This window comes from Aythya ferina, assembly GCF_964211825.1.
Source record: "Aythya ferina genome assembly, chromosome: Z".
Taxonomy (NCBI): domain Eukaryota; kingdom Metazoa; phylum Chordata; class Aves; order Anseriformes; family Anatidae; genus Aythya; species Aythya ferina.
The window spans coordinates 31,712,212-31,732,817 of NC_140299.1; the positions used below are offsets into that span (position 1 = coordinate 31,712,212).

The 20,606-nt window shown below is 37.9% G+C and overlaps 1 protein-coding gene across 16 annotated transcripts in view; it reads right to left on the reverse strand.

The window, feature by feature from the left end:
* Positions 1–20,606, reverse strand: part of PTPRD (protein tyrosine phosphatase receptor type D) — a 1,303,784-nt gene that overhangs the window by 302,264 nt on the left and 980,914 nt on the right. For all 16 annotated transcript variants that reach the window (XM_084505446.1, XM_084505445.1, XM_084505434.1 and 13 more), the window contains one exon: positions 13,103–13,270. In XM_084505446.1, coding sequence (XP_084361572.1) covers positions 13,103–13,187 — 85 coding nt within the window. In that variant the 5' untranslated portion in view covers positions 13,188–13,270. The remainder of the gene's footprint in view (positions 1–13,102; positions 13,271–20,606) is intronic.

Genomic DNA, 20,606 nt, shown 5'->3' on the forward strand with positions numbered 1-20,606 from the left:
TTTTGTCCATTAGGATCCTATGGGAAACCGTGTCAAAAGCCTTGCTGAAGTCCAAAAAAATCACATCAGCTGGTTTCCCTTGGTCCACCATATGGGTGATCTTATCATAAAAGGAAATCAGGTTAGTTAGGCAGGACCTACCCTTCACAAACCCATGCTGGCTGGGACCAATGACTGCTTTGTCCCCCAGGTGCGCCTCAATAAGTTCGAGAACCATCTTCTCCATGATTTTACCAGGCACTGACGTGAGACTGACAGGCCTGTAATTGCTAGGGTCTTCTTTCTGACCCTTCTTGAAAATCGGCACAACATTTGCCAGCTTCCAGTCTACCGGGACCTCTCCAAATTCCCAGGATCATTGAAAAATAATTGAGAGAGGTTCTGCGATGACGTCCGCCAGCTCTTTCAGCACCCGGGGATGAATCCCATCTGGACTCATGGACTTGTAGGGATCCAGGTGGAGTAGCAAATCCCGCACACGTTCAGGGTCGGTTGGGAGTTTGTCATCCCCACCGTCCCGGTCCTCCAGCTCAGGGCACCCTGGGTCCCAAAGCCCATCATCGGCATTGAAGACAGAGGCAAAGAAGGCGTTAAGCGTCTCTGCTTTGCCTATGTCATTGTCTGTGAGGAGACCTTCCCTATCAAGGAGCGGCCCTATGTATTCTTTAGTTCTCCTTTTTCCATTCACATATCTAAAAAAACCCTTTTTATTTTCTCTCACAGACACAGCCAGCTTCAACTCTAGGTGTGCTTTGGCCACACGAACTTTCTCCCTTCTAACTTGAAGCTGAATACTCAGATTATGACCAAAAAAATAAATAAATAAAAATAAAAGACTGGAGCACCAAAAAATTGCAGAAATTGCTCAAAAGACTGATAAAAATGTAAATATAGAAGTAATTTTATACCATAGACTCTGTTGTCTTTGTGTAATCCAGGGTGTTTTGGCAGAAAATGGAAATGCTAATTATCAGAGAAGTTTTGCACACTTTTTTCCACTTATATTAGAAACATTTAGAGGTAAACACTATAATGGTGAGATTTAAATTATCGTAAAATATTGTTTATAGTTAAGTGGTATTTGTGATTCTGTTTTTTAAATAATTAAATCATTACCAGGTTAATCATCTTTCCTGGACAACACATGCAATCTAAAGAGATAGAATTAAAGGAACAGAATTTCCTCTCCAGAGTAAAGCAATAGCATGATTTATTTATATTTAAAAATAAATAATAATAATAAAAAAGTAGTGTTGTAGTGAACATCACCGAAATCATTTCAAACTGGAACTTAAGATCTTTCCTAGAACTTTAAACTCATAGCACTCTAGTATAATTGACTCAGCATATGGTATGAAATACCAGATTGATTGATTGATTGATTGATTGATTTATCCTGAACTATTTCTTGGATACAAATTGCTGTAGACTTCTAAAATGATCTCTTTTTTTTTGATACTGTTGAGATCTGTAGCCTGTGCTACCGCTGTACAGTCAAAGACACCAGCTTGCCTTGAAACTGTGTATTACCTGCCCTGCATTTTCCTAGCAATATTCTCCTAAACAGGAGGGAGTACTTGCCTACCTACCTTAATCATTTTTTTCTCAATTCAAAGACTGCAAGTTATTAGCAGTTACTTGTGATGTCCAAATACACTGGCCAGAAGAACCAGAGTCATAATTATTAACTTACCTCAGAAACTTCAGTTTAGATAGGGTACAGGGGTGACATTTGTAAGAATAAGACAAGAATAATATAAGAAAACCTCTTCTTTTGAATCTAGAAGTCTCAGCATACGCCTTCTCTTTGTTCAATCAGATGCTTAACAAACACAATTTCTGAGGCTGATCTATAATCAAGAGATAGCAGTTCTGCCTGCTCTAAAATATCTATAGCTCAAACAGAACAGTTCTGATGATTTGAGGTTGCAGTTTCACACTGTTAACCACCTAAAAAGCAAACATTAAAACACCTAATAATTAAATAATAATATGTAATTAGGAAAATGTTTTTATGGCTATGAGGAAGTTGGGCCAGAGATTTGACACAAAATCTAAGACCGAGAGGTTCAAATTCGGTCCTTCTACTGCAGACCACTTCTCATTGATCCTTCAAAATGCTTTCTTGGTAAAATGGAAAGACATGACAGATTTATTAACATCAAAGAGATCTAAACTTTTGATCTTCAGGCTCCGAGACTACTGCATGTTTCCCCAAGGTTACAGTGTATTTTGCAAGTAAGAATATGACACCAAAGCAAGCACTCAAAGGTAAATAAACCAAAATAAACAAAACCCCTACAAGATGCTGAATACTTGCTATCTCTGTTCAACAAAAGAGAACAAAAGAGAATTTATTAACAAAACTATATATGAAATCTCAATTAATCAAGAGCAAATATTAGAGATGAACCTGTACAGGGTCTACACACCTGATGGGAAAAGAAGGTCTGGTGCATTCCAGACAGAAGGTAGCTATTTCTGGCTAATGAAAAGGTAAACGAATCAAGACATATTGCCTATTGAAAACCCATTTTTTTCCAATCCTCCACCTGACATGCAAAAATTTCCAAAAAGATTATAGGATCACGTTTATTCAAAGTGTAGTTGTCATTTGACTACCTATGAGCTATCTAAATTGAGATCAGTCATGAAGTGTCACTGATACTTGGCTGATTTTCTCAAGATACAAAATGAGCTCCTGCTGTGTGCTAAGCTACTGCCAAACAATACATAGCCACAAAAATGTTTCAAAAGCATTTCTGCCAGGGGAAAACCCCACACTTTTTGTGTAAATCTAAAAGCTGTCTTTAACATATTCGTGTGTCATGGTTCCGCTCGAGTGGGCAGCCGAGCTCCACCACAGCCGCTCTCTCACTCCCCCTCCTCAAAGAGGAATGGGGAGAAAATATGTGAAAAGGGCTCAAGGGTTGAGATAAGGACGACAAAATCACGCAATAATTATTGTAACGGGCAAAACAGACTCAGCATAAGAAGATGGTAAGATTTATTGCTCATTACTAACAAGCTAGAGCAGCGAGAAACAAAGGAAAGAAACCAAAAGCACCTTCCCCCCCCCCATCCACCCTCTTCCACCTCCTCCCCTCGAGCGGTGCAGGGGAACAGGGGAGTGGGGGTTATGGTCAGTCTACAGCACTTCTTCTCTGCCGCTCCTTCTCGGTCACTCTTGTCCCCTGTGCTGTGGGGTCCCACCCACGGGATGCAGTCCTTGATGAACGGATCTGGCGTGGGCTTCCCACAGGCAGCAGCTCTTCCAGAACTGCTCCAGATATGGGTCCGTACCACGGGGTCCATCCCTCAGGAGAAAACTGCTCCAACCTGGCTCCCCCATGGGCAGCAGCTCCTGCCAGGTCACCTGCTCCTGCGTGGTCTCCTCTCCACGGGCTACAGGTCCGGCCCGGAATCTGCTCCAGCAGGGGTCTTCCACAGGCGGCAGCCTCCATCAGTGCAGGGCCACCTGCCCCACCGTGGTCTCCTCCACGGGCTGCAGCGTGGAACCCTGCTCCACTGTGGCACTCCATGGGCTGCAGGGGGACATCCTGCTTCACCATGGTCCTCACCACAGGCCGCAGGGGACTTCTGCTCCGGCGCCTGGAGCACCTCTCCCCCTCCTTCTACACTGACCTTGGCACCTGCAAGGCTGTTTCTCACTCCCTTGACTCTCCCAGTTGCTGTGAGGTGCAGCGTTTTTTTCCCTGTCTTAAATATGCTCTCACAGAGGCGCAAAACAACATTGCTTATTGGCTCAGCTCTGGAAAACAATGGGGCCCTTCCCAAACATGGGGCAGCTTCTAGATTTTTCTCACAGAAACCACCCCTATGGCCCCTGCTACCAAAACCTTGCCATGTAAACCCACTACATCGTGTTATCCACACTATTATACTTACATGTCTCCAAAGCACTCCATTTCACTGTGCTATTTTTAGCAGTCCATAATTCATGAATAAAAAACAAAAATGAGCTGCTATGTAGAATGCAAGTCATAAATCTAAGAGAATGGTGATTGGTTAAGAAAATAGCAAGAGTAGAAATAGAATTCAAAAAACAGTTCCAGTTTATCTTTCTATCTTGACTGAAGATATTTGTAAAAATTTATGAATAATAGTTCCAGTAAAGTTTTCAACAGCAACTATTTTTGATATATTTTTGATATAAATTCTAAAATAATTTACTATAGTGAGAGTTTTGAGTCTCAACAAAACTTCAGACACTAGAAGCCAGCATATCCTCATGATAAGACCAATTGCATTTGTGCAATTGCAACAGAATTTGTGTGTAGATCTCTATTAGTAAAATTGTATAGATTGCTGCATTTCCTAACATAAGAAAATTGATGAAAATCTTCATAAATCTTCAGTTCATAAATGTTTGAATGCAGTATAATATAAAGAGTTGATCACCAAATAATAAACATTTATGACAGCAGTAAATCATAAGAAGGCATTTCTTTCAAGCAGCTTGTTTTTTAAGTAGCCATTGACTAAAAGCATTTATTGATGCTTGTAAAATGGATATTGATGTTTGTAAAAGGGATAGTATAATTACATTTCTTTTCATCTGGTATTTAATATCTTAATAGAAGTCTTTAATATCAAATTGATCTCTAATTAGTGTACTAATGAATTATTGTACAGGAATCTGAATTATTTCCTTATGGAAAGTTTGATCTAAAAGGAAACTACATTCCATTTTTAAGAAAGTCCTGATCCTCTTGATTTAAAAATCTGTATTTAACAGAGTAGATACAACGCTATCTTCCTAAGACACTGAAAGATTTTTTCTTACTTGCAATTTACCTCTGTTCCTTTCAGCATAATGTAAACATCTATAGATGTTACAAACTTTAAGTCATTTTCATCAGACCACATATACTGAAAAAGGTCAATGGACATGTTACACTCTTTCACATGGAAAGTACATCTGAAGATGAAGAATTTAAAAAAGAATAAAAAAATTGTGATTTAAGATTTCCATCAATGTTACTTGGCCTGTGAACTGTAGAGCAACAGAAGACACCCTGCAAAATATTATCAGTCTCTTCTCATGTTCCATCATGGAATCATAGAATAAGGAACCATACAATATCCTGAGCTGGAAGGTACCCACAAGGATCACAGAATCACAGAATCACAGAATTTCTAGGTTGGAAAAGACCTCTAGATCGTTGAGTCCAACCTCTGACCTAACACTAACAAGTCCTCCATTAAACCATATCACTAAGCTCTACATCTAAACGTATTTAATTTAAAGACCTCCAGGCATGGTGACTCAACCACTTCCCTGGGCAGCCCATTCCAATGTCTAACAACCCTTTCGGTAAAGAAGTAGAAATAGATGATAGAAAGCAGCCCAGCATTCGCATCTGCCAACTTCCTCTCTAACTAAGCCCATAGCAGACCATTGTAAATATTGAAATAAAACTCATTGAGCCCATCTCTTGGCTCCACACAGGACCACCCAAAAATCAAACCATTTGTCTGGGAGTGTTATCCAAACACTTGAACTCTGATCTCCAAGAACTCCAGCCTTGATTCTTTACATTATTTTCTGCACATAACCTAACTCAATACTCTTTGATATATGTTGATCAGATTGTATTACCATACCCAAGATGAGTGTGCTCTAAAACTTAAACTACATCCTTTCCTCTCTTGCCTCAGATAGAATTACTCACTGATTTAGAACTAATTCCATCTTCTATAATAATAAAAATGTCAAATGGATTCTCCTTGTCACTCATACTGAGTAGTATCTTCTGTTTGGTGTTTAAAAATATGAATCTAATCTGAGTACATTCAGATATACAGTAGAAAACTTTCATTTGAGTACTGTGTTCCAATAGTTTTATTGTAATTGTCCAGAATTATCTAATAGATTACTGCTAAATGCTCCTCAAACTTATTATGCAACATTGGCTCTAGTAATTGCTATCTTCTCTACATGAAAATATGTACACTCCAGCTGACATGAGCTTTCAGTAATCTTTATAAACAAACTTAATTTGTTACCAAGGATGAAAAAGTATTTTGCAAGCTCTAAATCTATATTCTTTTCTTCCCTGTCCTTTCAACAAACATTTCTAATGAGAAACCAGGTCTACGCTTGCACTGTGTTCTTAACTACATTAGGTCTATACACACAGGGTTAGGTTGCCTTGCTACTCGCATTCCTTCTATCTTTGCTTATGTATCAAAGGACAGTGTTAGACCCTTCCACCACATTGTAACACAAGGTCCTTTTCACAAAAACAAACAAACAAAACAACAAAAACAACAAAACACTTTGGGGCTGTATTTTTCATTCTTAGCTGTTTGACCTTGCATTTGTTTGCTGCTGAAATGTATGTTGTTTCACTAGAACAAGAGATCAATTATATCCCTCTCCAATCCTGATATCATCTGCAGATCTCAGTAATTGTTTTATATATTTTTTCTAAAGCATACATGAAATTATTGGATTGGAAAAAAAAATGACCTAGGTGGGACTCTCTTGGAAATACACATATATATTTAATGCTTACTACCGAAATATAGTTAGCATCACTTTTCCTTGTTGTTTCTTCCTCTTTCTTCACATTTGCATGTGTCAAAAAACAGTCACCAATAATGGAGCCTCCTGTCCACCCATGTGCTGCTACTGAGGCTGGGAAGCATAGAGAGCTTGAAAAATACACAGTAATTTAAAGATTGAAGCACACACCAGAACAAAAACTCTGATCAGGTAAGATTTAAACACACATTTAGTTGGATAATTTATACCCAAATAGAAGAAATTTTAAACTTCTATTGAACTGTACTCCTGAACAACAGACTTACTGAAACTTGAGCATGTGGTATGCATATTGAAACTAGTGAAAGTAAGTAGTTACTATGCACAGCAACACCATGACCAATCTGCTGCTTACAGTCCTGCCCCAGAACTTTTTGTAAATTGAAATCACCATTTGCCATACATTTGCATTCACCTCTAATAAGTAATGTCAAGTTTGAGTTGTCTTGTATCAATATTTTGTGTTCAACTGTGCAACATGAACTGTTTACTCAAATGGCATTACATTTCTGTGCTCACTTCCTTCATAGCCTATACACTACATTGTTATATACAACCAGTGAACGCCAAAGTGGTAACTTTAACACAACTTCATGCTTAAAGTTCTTTTATACCAATTTAAAATCAAAAAGTAACTTTACTATTTCACTGCCACCTTTAGGAAAAAAAAAAAAAAAAAAAAAAAAGCAATTAAACAGCACCACCTTATATTTGATTCCACCAATACTGACCTGCTCTCTTAAGATCCTATTTAGGTAGCAATTTGTCTCAATCCCCGCATTTGTTAAAAGTTATCACTGTCTCATCAGCACTAAGCTTCAGCTGTTCCTTATCCTGGTCTACAAAAGACCTTGAAGAGTTTTCTAACTGGCAGCATGATGATGATACATTCCTCTGAAGCCAAGAGTGAACTAAGCATTATTCAAAGTTTAAACAATTGGGAATGGAAGTAATATACAATTAATGTATTGTCAGTTGCAACCAATTCTACTGAATGTAGAAAGAATAGTGGCTTCTCTTCTAAAACAGCATCTAAAAAGAAGCAGTATAACAAAAATGTCGAACAAGAAGCTATGCAAACAAGAACAAAGGAGAAAAAAAAAAAAAAAAAGACTGTAATGCAGCAAGAAATTCAGAAGAGTCAGTAACCAAGCCTTTCTCAGGGTGGAGAGGATGGCGAGATGGAGTAGTATGTGTCCTGTGAGAACTGATGCAATTTGTAAAAAGTAGGATGCACGATATCTATAGAAAGTATTCGAATCTATCAATAAAAATGAAACTATTGACTTTCAAAAAACTATGCAACTAAGAAAGACCAGGAAATTAACAAGCAATATCTTTCTTTGAGCTCAGTGACATGACACTTCATCATTACAGAGGTCAGAAAGAGATAGCATACCATATTATATATTCTATATTCATATAGTTTGAAAAGAAATCTGTTGTATGTGGTCTCTGAAACACATATGCTTCTTGTTATCAAATGGATAATCCTGCAAAAAGCTTCTAGGTAGTTACCACTCTGCTGGTTAATTTAGAAAACATGAGAAAAGCATTATTCTTCTTATGACAAATGCTGTGATATTACTAATTTCTCAGTGGATGTAGATAAGTATTGCCTCAACTCAGCTGCCATCTGCACCATTGAGTACAAGGCATCCAATGACAAACACTGTGAACTACCAGGCTGTTCTTCTATGAACAGAAGGCTAAACAAACGCTTATTTTCTTCAGCAAATTCTGTAACCTCCTCTCACAGCAAGCACAGAAGCTACAAATACAAAACATAAATAAATTCAAAGAAACCATATTCCTTGAGATTATTCACTTCTTACACTTACAAGTACTTCTTTTTGCTAAAAATACCGGTAAAAGAGCAAAATGATTTTGTAACTTTTCAGTTTTGCTTACTTTGCTTAGTCAGGTGTAAGCTTCAATTCTGTTTTAACAGTCAGAATATCTTGGTTTCATACATACAGGATATGCTGCCCTCATCCAGCCCACTGCGGAAGGACATGCTGGCATTTCCATCCTGTATTCCTCTGAGAGGTTTCCATATGAGAATTCATCAGCTAATATCAATTCATTTCAGAGTTTCAGGTCTTTCGCAATGATGGAAAGAAACAAACAAGTCTCACTCCCTCACTCAGCTGTGAGGATAGTATATAAACAGAAAAAAAATACCAAATAATCCTGTTGGAAAGCTCTTCAAAAGCCCTAATTGGGCTTGCCGTTGAATTTCACTCATTAGTGATTTCACAGCAACATAGGAAGAGTATGAGTTCTTTATCTACTCCCAATTATAGAATGAATAAAGAAAAAAATGAAGTGGAATGTCAGGACCTATTTTTTTATTCTGTAGTACCTTGGTGCCAGCAACAGAAAAATTGGAAAAAAAAAAAAAAAGTAAAAAATTAAAAAAAAAAAAAGGTAGGCCTGTCCTTTCCATGGTGATAGAAACTTTGTCCCCTTCATCTCACCTGCTCTGTCTTCTCTCCACTAAAAGGGAGAAAGGGAGTAAAGTAGTTCTTCCAACTATTTGTGAAGAAGTTCAAGAACAAACCTGGGAAAATGTAGTGCTTGGGACCCTTACCCAAAGAGCTATGAAAACAGGAGCAGTACTTGCAAGTGTGGAGGGCAGACCACCTCCATCATGGCAGGAACCCTCCTTAAAGTCCTCAGGAAATCCAGCAGAAGAGCAAATCATGCATGATAAACACATCTTTTCCTAAACATGTTGACACTGATCCTGTGCTCCATCTTACCCATCCCACAAAATAACTGGCTTGTGGAAACTCAGCATATCTCCCAAATAAACTAAGTGCAGCATGTGAGAGTGAAATATTACTGTGACTCTCCATGAGCTCTTTTTACATTGGTAAGATGGACAGACATTAATTTACAACTCACACAGTTAATGCGGTGCTATATAGAGACCTATAAATACATGTATGGCACACCATTTAACATACACCATATAATGTATACTATTTAATGTACATTTGTATGTACATATATAAACATTCGTGCAGCTTCAAAGCCTGTACATACAAATTGCTTGACAATCATAGTCTCTTTCTTTAGACTAGTATGTTAATAGAGGATTAAGCTGTATGGTATTTGGCACTATTTTTTTCAGACTGTCAAGGGAATGAATGAAACGGTCAACCTAACTAAAATATAGGATATACGACATTGATATTTATCAATCACAAACCTCTTTAGTTAGCATTAAATGCATCACAAACTTTAATTTGAAATTTAAGCCAAGACAATATAACTGAACAAAGTCTTGCATTAGCTGTTCCTTTCATTATTAAGCTGCCTCCTTTTAAAGTCCTACAATTTCTTGCAAAGGAAAGGAATGCAGGAAAGGATGTCTTAAACTGAAAAAAAAAAAAAAAAAGCAGTTTTAACTGTAAAGTTGTTATTGCAAAGAAGGTATATTTTCACTTATAAAAATTGTGGGCAATTTCCACACCCATCACACATTTTATTATTTTAAGCAGAAAATAAAGGTAATGACAGAAGAGAAGCATTTTCCCATTAATTAAGAAATAGGCAAATTAGATAAAAGCCTGACTATTTAAGTGACCATTTCATATTCACCACGTACATGTAAGAGTACAGTCACTTTCTATGGTTCCTTGTACACTTTCAAAGTACCACTACCAAGTCAAGAACTCTTAACAGGAGAAGAGGTAAGGCCAATAGAAATGTACCTTTCAAAATTCAAAGTCAACAGCATTTTTAAATGATCAAGCTAGAAATTGCACTGCTGTCCTTAAAAAGTTATACTGTCCCTTCTCAAGCAAAGAGATACTTAATCAATCATTTCTTAGCAATAACTGCTGCTTATTCTCTATTTCAGAACATCTTAATAGAGATTCTGACCAAAAGTACATGGCAAAATTGAGATTGTCTTAAATAACTTCTCTTTCTTTTCATGAAAAGAATGCCTGATGAAATTATTACATTATACTTTAATTCCAAAACTCTAGGAGTATTTCTCTACCTTTTCTTAGTTATCTATTTTTTTATTTATAAATATTTTCAATTGTAATTTTATTTCTGTTTGCTAATAACAAGAAGATGCAATAAATACTAAATAATAAGCAGAGACTATATTGAGACTTTATAAATCTTTCTAAGAATAACAATGAATCTGTGTTTGTATACCCTCTATTCCTGGAACTGTCTAGTAGTGTGAACTAAATTCAAAGACATCTATACAAAATCGTAGATCACTAATCCTCTACTGTTAGTTTATGTGAGTTCCATCCCAAAACTCGGCTGATTTGTACATTTGTGAAAGATCATCAGTTAGTACACCAGGGTGGGATGCTTCCTTTTACATTAACAGCACTCCTAATATCTACCAACATTAAGGATCACACAGCACTGCCTAAACTGGTGTCTAAAAGTAGTAGAAAAAATCAAGGAATATAATATTTTATCTTGAAGAGATCTTTGCATTGTTCTTCAGTCAGGAGAAGTTCAGTCTGTCTCTGAAAATGCTAGTCATCCACTGTTAATATTACTAATATTTACTGATGCATCATTTTTACACTTTCTTAGTATCTACATCATTTTGTCCAGATTGATTTCACTGAGAATAACTCCCACAAAAAAGATTATCTTTATGCATTTTACAACCTTTATTCTGTATGTGAGACTCCATCAACTCTAGTTACAGCAAGAAGCCCTCCTGACTTCTCTCAGGTTAGCAGATGACTTCTGTTTCACTTTATTTAAAATAAGTGAGATTCATAATGGAGTTTTGGAAAAGCTAGTCTGAAAATTCACTTAAATTATGTAGTCAGTGGTTTTGGGGGCAGCCTTTTTAAAAGTAAATCCTATGCTACCCTTCAAAAAAAACTATGCTCATTCCCCACAGAGAAGAGAGATGAAAGAGGGAACCCTTCTGCTAACTGTAAACAAAAACAATACACTTCTCTTACAAGTGCAGGGCTAACAAAGGAGTGGTTTAACTATCTTCTTGCAAATTAATACCTGACAGGGATTACCAAAACCAGAAATCATTCACTATTGGCCCATAGGAGGTTGGATATTCCATTACCTGAAGCAGAAAAGATATACCAGATTATAAAATGTATGTTTCCTAAGCACAGAATTTACTTTAAAAATAGGTAGTATACTATCACTGCAGAAACACTCAACATATGGGCCCATTTCCCAATTAATTATTTTCTGGCTATAGTGTTAAAATGTCCTTGGCTTCACCTTACACACAATCATTCCAGCTGGTTATTATCTACCTGGAAAGAGACCAAAGAATCTCAAGTGTCAGTATTCTACAGACATGTATGTCTGTCCGTATTTTTTGTTTTTTGTTGTTGTTTTTTTTTTTTTCATTTACTTCACTTTCATATTGCTACAGTTAAAAGAAAAAAGTCTTACTACACACAAAGCGTGTAGTAGAAGTGGAAAGATTTATTCTCTTCTATTGTTGTAACTTAGCATACCTGGAGTGCAGGTGATAAGTGGAGTGACAAGGAACCTTCAACATGCCTTTACTGAGAAAGACTTATTCAATGTTACTGACATTGGTTTTATTTTTTTGTGTTCCTATTTAATTCAACTGCTTCTTTGTTTTATGCAAATATATGGAAAAACATAGAAGTCTTCAGAAGTCAGAGCTGGAACAAAGTTATTGATTGGTGGTGTATCTGTATAGAGTCAGGAAGATAAAATAAGAAAATATTCCTGAATCAAATGGATGTATCAGTCACCTGTAGTAAATCTGCAGGTCAACAGGTGGAAAGCAAATGGCTTTTCTCATTTGCACTTCTGCAAGAAGCCATAGGACAGGTGGGAGACAGAACACATGTAAACAAGTTAATCCTAATGATATCTTAATTGTAAAAAAGATATTATCTTCTCATTAATAGGTAATTGACCAAAATCCAACAGTTTCCCCCCAAGTACAAGTGCACACGGGTGTCTTTCCTCAGTGAATTGTCACAAGTTTAGGCCAGGCACCAAGTTGTCAGTTCTGCATGATTTCTTTGGATACTGTACGCCACAACAGCTGTCGGAAATAATACATTAGAACGGCTGTCATGACCTTTACATCAGCCTAGAATTTTAATTGGACTGGATATTAATTTGGGACGGAGGGAGAGGAGTGGGTTTTTGCTGTTGTATGTTTTTTTTTTTTTTCTTTTTTACCAAACTTAAGAAATAAATAAAGAATGACAGTCGTCTCTAAGGGATTTAACCTTGGCAAGCAAGGTTGGTTTTTGTTTTCACTAAATAACTTTATTGCAATGGTCTTCATCATATGAGCAGAAACCATTAGTTGATCAAGAAAAGAGGCATTAAGAGGATGCGTGGTGAAAAAGTGGAATAAGTAATTCTTTTCAAATACTGCCTGTGATCTAGAGATAACCTCACAGTATTTTAAGAATTACTCAAAAGGAGTAATTCTGAGGCCATTAGTAACCATCAGCTACAAATAAAGCTGTTAATCATGGCCAAGACCTCAGCACAAATGAATAATAAGCTTACTTTCAGCATCAGCATAGAGTAGCAAGCACAGGAGCACCACCACTGGCCTGACTATGTGCATCATCCGACAGCTTGGCACCAGCATGCTTTGGCAGCCTTGATCTCACTGGCTTAGAAGCCACTGCGAGTCTGTCCAGTCTGAAATTTCAGATGAAATATTTTCAGAGCCTGTGGAACAGATAAGAGAAAGAAGGAGAGAAATACGGTTAGCAGATACAGGGCAGAGATTGTCTGATTTTTCTAAACAATCACAATTTGAGGCAAAACAGTTTTAAAAGACAAAAGGGTATGGACAAAAGAACAGAAATGACTCATTGCACCTTACTGGTATTTACTAGAAGATGCAATATACAGTACATGTTAATACTGCTCCAACTTTTTCTCAGTGTACCTCTTCTACCATAATCACGCATCTGTCACATTCTGGATCATCTTTTATTTAACAGCAGCTTTTGAATCACAGGAACTGTCATTCTTAATGAAGTATAATACAACACTGGAATACTCGTGTTGCAAGAAGAGATTCAAAGTGGATTCACTAAACAGAATAACGGCATACTGGGAGCTGATGCCCTGACATCTGCTAGGAATAATATAGCTAAATCTGCTTCATGAGGTGTTCTTAAAGCTAGACATAAAATACTAGCATATTGCATAGTTCAACAACTTTCAGAGGTTGAAACTCTTGTTGTGATTTCCTCTAATGATCAGAGCACTATGCCTAGTACTGAAATAAATAAATAAATAAATAAATAAATCCAGCATTGAATATTGAATAAAGGGTTTAGATTCCAAATCACTCCACCTCATTTATTATGATGTTATAATGTCAGTTGAATATCATACACTGGGAGCACTAGAGCTCAAGTACTGGATGTCAAAAAGTAGTGTCCCACTCCTGCACAAATTCATCACTCTGAGCTATGATAGAAATTAAAGAACATAGAAGTACTTTGCCTTCTCACAGGGAATACTCGTGATATCCCCAAATAGCCTGACATTGCCACTAAAATACACTGAAATTTAATTGTACTTTTCTAAGGGCCTGCAACACACAAACTTTGGCAAGTGTGAAGTTCAGCTTAAGGACAGTAAGGAGTGCATATCTTTTTCATTACTGTGCATGAGTGGTTTCCAAGCATGGAAGATAAAAAACAAAAGGGAGGAAAAAAAATTATACTAATTACCATTCCACTAGATAGATCTTACAGATTCGTGGGTGGTATAAAGAGCCCATTTCATAGTACAGTGCAATGCTGAAAGAATCCACGCAAGAAGGAAGAAAAGAAGTGAGCAGCTGTTAGAAATCTACAGCTGCTAGGAATCTTTTTTGTTATATTCTCTCTTGAATCATCTACAGCTATCAAAAAATATAAACCTAAGAAATCTTTGTAGGCAAAGTGCTGAAGGCACCATCTCCCACTCTTTCATTGCTACCATCCTCATGCCAGTGTTTCAAATGACAGCAAAGTCCATGAGACATCAGTCCTGTCGGACTCAATTTGTGTCTGTGCAAGCGTATCAGAACCAACTGCTACATAATGATTCCTATGCTATCACAAAGATGGAGATGTATGAAATACACTTCCAAGGAAGAGACAATTTTGATTTTGCTTCTGTTAGACTGCACAAGTTACAAGGGAGACCTACTGTATCTCCAAAGGCAGCTCCCTTAAAGACGAAATCTTATAATTTTATTGGCACGTAAACATGTTGACATGTATTAAACTGAACAGCAAAAACGTGGTGGGTGCTAAGATCTGTATCTGAACCTGCTCCATTTGGTGGGGGAGGAATTGAAGAGAAAACAAAAGTAATAATTAATGAGAGGACAGAGAAGGGAAAAAGAAGGTGACCAAAAAGGTGCTTGCTTGTTTTACATAACTGTTTTTTAACAGGGCACTGGAGGTGATTTTCTCACATTCCAAACACTCCCACTAAATTAAATGTGATAGGTTTTTCCAATTAAATGTAATAGGAAAAACAAAACAAAACAAAACAAATACAAAACAAACAACAACAACAAAAACCTATCTGCCTAGGCAAAAGAAAAAAAAAAAGAATTTTATATATCTCATGACAATGATATGTAAATATCTACATTTATCATCTACAAGTTGTCTGGAGAATAAGGGATGTATCACAAAATCCGACAAAGAAAAGGTGACAAGAAAAAGTAGTAGTTTTTTGTTAATTAAAACACAAAGTCCATTCACTCACTGTAAATGCACACATACAGGCACTTAGGAATACTGTACTCATTGTCTCTGCTTTCTACATGATCATGCAAGCCAAAGTTTAGTAGTTTCTTTCTTTTCTGGTCCTGAGTGTCATGGCTTTAGCTAGCCTGATAAACACACTAATAAGGCTTTCAGGAGAATGTCTTCTGTGCAGCTTCCTATTCCTCCATAGCCAACTTATGGTATTTTAGGTCAAGTAAACAGAACCACTTGAAGAAAGATAGCATAGTGGATCCTTCTTTCTTTCAAGTGAGTTGAAAATATACTGTTAGTAGAGTCATGCAGGTGATGGACTGATAGCACTAGAGAGAAACAACCACAGACAGGAAGGTACTATCAAGTTTGTCCATACAATTCTGCTTCAGCTTTCCGTTAAAAATAATAATAATAATTTCAGCCAGGACCCCTGCTGCTGAAAACAGTGCCAGATTTGAGATTGATAATCAGATGGTATGTAGGTCTATACTTTATCTGTGAAAACTGGCACAATTCCTTTCAGTGACTAAATGTAATTAGCAATCACATATTAAGTATATATATAACGGTATCTTCATAATAAAAAGCTATCTTCAAAGTAAAAAGTTCATCTAAATAAAGTAACAATTCTTAAAATAAGAACTCTCTTCACTTTTCCATTTCCTCCTGACAATGGTTTGTTACATCCAGAGTGGAGTACCAGAGATAGTGAAAACACAGAGAGAAATTGCAGCATGGGATTATACGACATTCTTCCTCAGACAGTCAACATGTGTCTACCAGGATAAACCAACAGGGAGGTATTTTCTCAGCAGCCCTTGTTAAAACATCCACACTGTGCAAGTGCAGAAAGATGGGGTTTCTCCTTTATGGCAAACAGATCACAACAGTTATGAAGAGATCAACAGCTATTACAAAAATAGTAAGAGGTGTTTTTATTTAGGATGATTTGTGCATAAATTGCATAAATAAATTACAGCCGTATTAAGTTCTCTAAAAAAAAAAAAAAAAAAAAAAAAGACCTTTACTTTGAAACACAGTATCTCTAAAAGAGCTAGTTTTGAATCATTATTTTTTTCCCCACAAGAGTTATTTTGGTTCTTTTCCTCATACAAATTAGTTGTTAATACAAGGGTGAAAACTAAATGGTGGAACTAGGTAATATATCTATCTGTATCTATCATTAGCACATAACTAAATATGAGGATAGATGTTCCCTTATTAGTTGTATCTATCAATAGAATCAATAAAAGCTGAGATGTCCACCCCCCAGACTCTCAAATGCAGAGACACAAAAGAATTCCAGTGGGGACATGGCAGATGACGGCACCAGGGTATGTGCACATGCACTTCTTTAGAAGGATCAACTAGACAAATGAAACATCTGAAGAGCACAGGGATGGTGTCAGATATGCAGGGGTAGGATTAGGAAAGACAAGGCACAGATGGAACTGAGCTTGGCAAGGGATGAGAAGAATAGCAAGAAGGGATTCTATAGGTACATTGCTCAGGAAAAAAAAAAAAAAAAAAAAGGCCAGTGAAAGTGTATACTCTCTGACAGATGAGAAGGGAGAACTGGTAACAACATACATGGAGAAGGCTGAGATTCTCAGTAAATTCTTTACTTCAGTCTTCACTGCCAGTCAAGCTTCCCACATCTCTCATTTCCAAGAAACTGCAGGTAAGGGCTGGGGGACCAAAGTCCCTCCCACAATAAGCAAAGAGCAGGTTCAAGACCACTTGATGAAACTGAACAGGTACAAGTCTTTGGAGCTTGAAGACATGCATCCCAGGGGCATGAGGGAACTGGTTGATGTAGTAGCCATGCCACTCTCCATCATATCTGGAAAGTCGTGGTGGTCAGGCAGAGAGTCCTTGATCTCTAGAAAAAGGGAAACACCACTCCCTTTTTTAAAAAATTAAAGGAAGACCCAGGGAACTACAGACTGGTGAGCCTCACCTCTGTTCCTGGCAAGATCATGGAAAAGATCCTCCTGGAAGCAATGTCAAGGCACATGCAGGACAAGGAGGTGATCCACTGGGACAGCCAGCGTGACTTCACCAATGGCAAACTTTGACAGAAGGCCACCAGATTGTGGCCCTCTGTGATGGAGTGACTGCATCAGTTGACAAGGGAAGACTGATTGATGTCTGGCCTTCTGTAATGTCTGGCCTTTGACATGGTACCACATGCCATCCTTATCTCCAACTTGGAGAGATATGGATTTGATGAGTGGACCATTCAGTGAATAAGGATTTGGCTTGAAAGCCATACCCAGAGAGTATGTCCAGCGCTCTATGTCCAGGTGGAGGATGGTGATGAGTGGTGTCCCTCAGGGGTGACAAAAACACTGAGTATGCCCTCTGGCCCATCTGGAAAAAGGTAATTGGTAGTAATTTTCTCTCCTTCCCTACTTTGTTTGGTAATGTACTAGCTTTCTTCCTAGTTTAAGCTATAGAAGCGCATTGTATTCTAGAGACAAATCTGTCATCACCTCCCTCCACAGCCTTCTTACCCTCCTGGGAGAAGACACATTCACATACATGCGTGTATTTATATAGTGACACACTTAAATGGATATTGCTCACCAAAATCCAGCAGATGCCCCTGTAGTAATTTAGTTAGTGAGAACAGTTGGACTCGATGATCTTGAGGTCTCTTCCAACCTAGAAAAATTCTGTGGGTCTGTTCTGGATCTGGTACTGCTTAGTATTTTTGTCAATGACAAAGACAATGGGATCGAGTGCAGCCTCAGCAAGTTTGCAGGTGACATTAAGCTGAGTGGTGCAGCTGGCAAAACAGAAGGAAGGGATGCCATCCAAAGGGATCTAGACAACCTTGATAGTGGGTCCATGTGAACCTAATGAGGTTCAACAAGGACAAGTTCAAGATACTGCACACAGCTCAGGGCAATCCCAGACATGAGTATACAATGGGAGAAGAACTCGATGAGAGCAGCCCTCCAGAAAAAGACTTGCAGGTTCTGGTGGACAAAAATCTGAACATGAGCCAGCAGTGTGGGCTTGAAGCCCAGAAGTTCAACTGCATCAACAGAGGACTGGCCAGCAGGTCTGAGAAGGTGATTGTCTCTCTCTAATTTGTGTTAGAGAGCAGGGAAAACCTCTCAAAAGAGACTTGAACACAGACAAAAAAAAAAAAAAAAGAAGACAAAGCATATGTAGAGAGGAATGGAAATAAAGTTTAAGCATGAAAGCATTATGAAATTTTGGAATACAGGAATGAGAAGATACGAGTGCTGCTTAGTGCTACTAAAGATAGGATTTGCAGTTCAGCTTCTGTAAGTTTTGAAATTATTCAAGTAGAATTTTAGTTCAGAGCTATCTGGTCTTTGACAAGAACCCCAGGGAAAACAACTGGATTGTTCTTACTTCTTTTTTTATTTATTTTTTTTTAAAGTGTTCCTGTAAGAAGCAGTATGCACAGATTGAAATAGAAGAATGCATGAATGCATGAAAAGAATGCTACGCTTCATTTATCGCATCCACAATCTTAAATTACATCCATTCCCTAGTCACTGATTTCTAATACCATACATATGCAAGTGAAGAGATACAAATAAGAAATTTCAAAGATTACTAGAACCAAGTCAAGTAACACACACCAATACTTCAAATCTTTGCATATCAACTAAGATCTCTCCGTTAAGAAGAAAATAAACAGATTTCATAGACAAATCTTGGCTGCAAATAACTGACTGTCAGCTAAATCATTACTGGGGAAAAAAATGCATAAAAAATGCAGCTCAGAAGCTGTTTAACCAAAATAAATTCTGAAATACCTCTGGTTAAAGAAATGTCTTCTAAAGGGAAAATAATACATTTTCCACAGTTCTACATTTATTTTGCTCTTTTATTGATTAAACATGATAAAGTTTTCATAGTTAATGTGCTATAGAAATGCTGTGCTTCATTCTGGTTTTATTCTTAAAAAAGCCAAAACACAAGCACATGATGAAGGAAATTTAAAAGACAGCTCAGAATCACAGAATCACAGAATCATCTAGGTTGGAAGAGACCTCCAAGATCACCTAGTCCATCCTCTGACCTAATACTAACCAGTCCTCCACTAAACCATATCACTAAGCTCTACATCTAAACGTCTTTTAAAACCTCTAGGGATGGAGGGATGGTGACTCAACCACTTCCCTGGGCAGCCCATTCCAGTTCCTCACAACCCTTTCAGTAAATAAGTTTTTCCTAATATCCAACCTAAACCTCCCCTGGCGCAACTTTAGACCCTTCCCCCTTGTTCTGTCACCAGGCAGTGGGAGAATAGACCAACCCCCACAGCCTCCTTTAAAGTACATATAGAGAGCGATAAGGTCGCCCCTGAGCCTCCTCTTCTCCAGGCTGAACAATCCCAGCTCCCTCAGCCGCTCCTTGTAAGACTTGTTCTCCATAGCCCTCAGTTTACTTTGTACCTCTTATAGCCAAGGCAACCTATTTCTGTAATTCTAGTCCACTGGATCTAATTCCTTTAATATGATATTCGATCATCCTCGATAATAGCAGCACCTTCTACCATAATGGAAGGCAATCTTTTTAGCTTTGTATCATCATTAACACATTTCATAAGCATAATTCTGTAGTTTGCAATTCAGTAAGGTGAATGATTTAAATTCTTAAAATCCCAAACATGATTCTGCAAGAACAGTAGCATTATAGTTTTTTGTTTGTTTGTTTGTTTGTTTTTGTTTGTTTAGTTTAACTCAGTTAACTGATCACAGAATCACAGAATCACAGAATCACAGAATTGTCTAGGTTGGAAGAGACCTCAAGATCATCGAGTCCAACATCTGACCTAACACTAACAAGTCCTCCACTAAACCATATCATAGCTAAGCTCTACATCTAAACGTCTTTTAATGACCTCCAGGGATGGTGACTCCACCACTTCCCTGGGCAGCCCATTCCAATGCCTCACAACCCTTTCAGTAAAGAAGTTCTTCCTAATATTCAACCTAAACCTCCCCTGGCGCAACTTTAGCCCCTTCCCCCTTGTCCTGTCACCAGGCAGTGGGAGAATAGACCAACCCCCACAGCCTCCTTTAGTGTACTTACAGAGAGCGATAAGGTCGCCCCTGAGCCTCCTCTTCTCCAGGCTGAACAAGCCCAGCTCCCTCAGCCGCTCCTCGTAGGACTTGTTCTCCAGACCCCTCACCAGCTTCGTTGCCCTTCTCTGGACACTCCCAAGCACCTCGATGTCATTCTTGTAGCGAGGGGCCCAAAACTGAACACAGTACTCGGGGTGTGGCCTCACCAGAGCC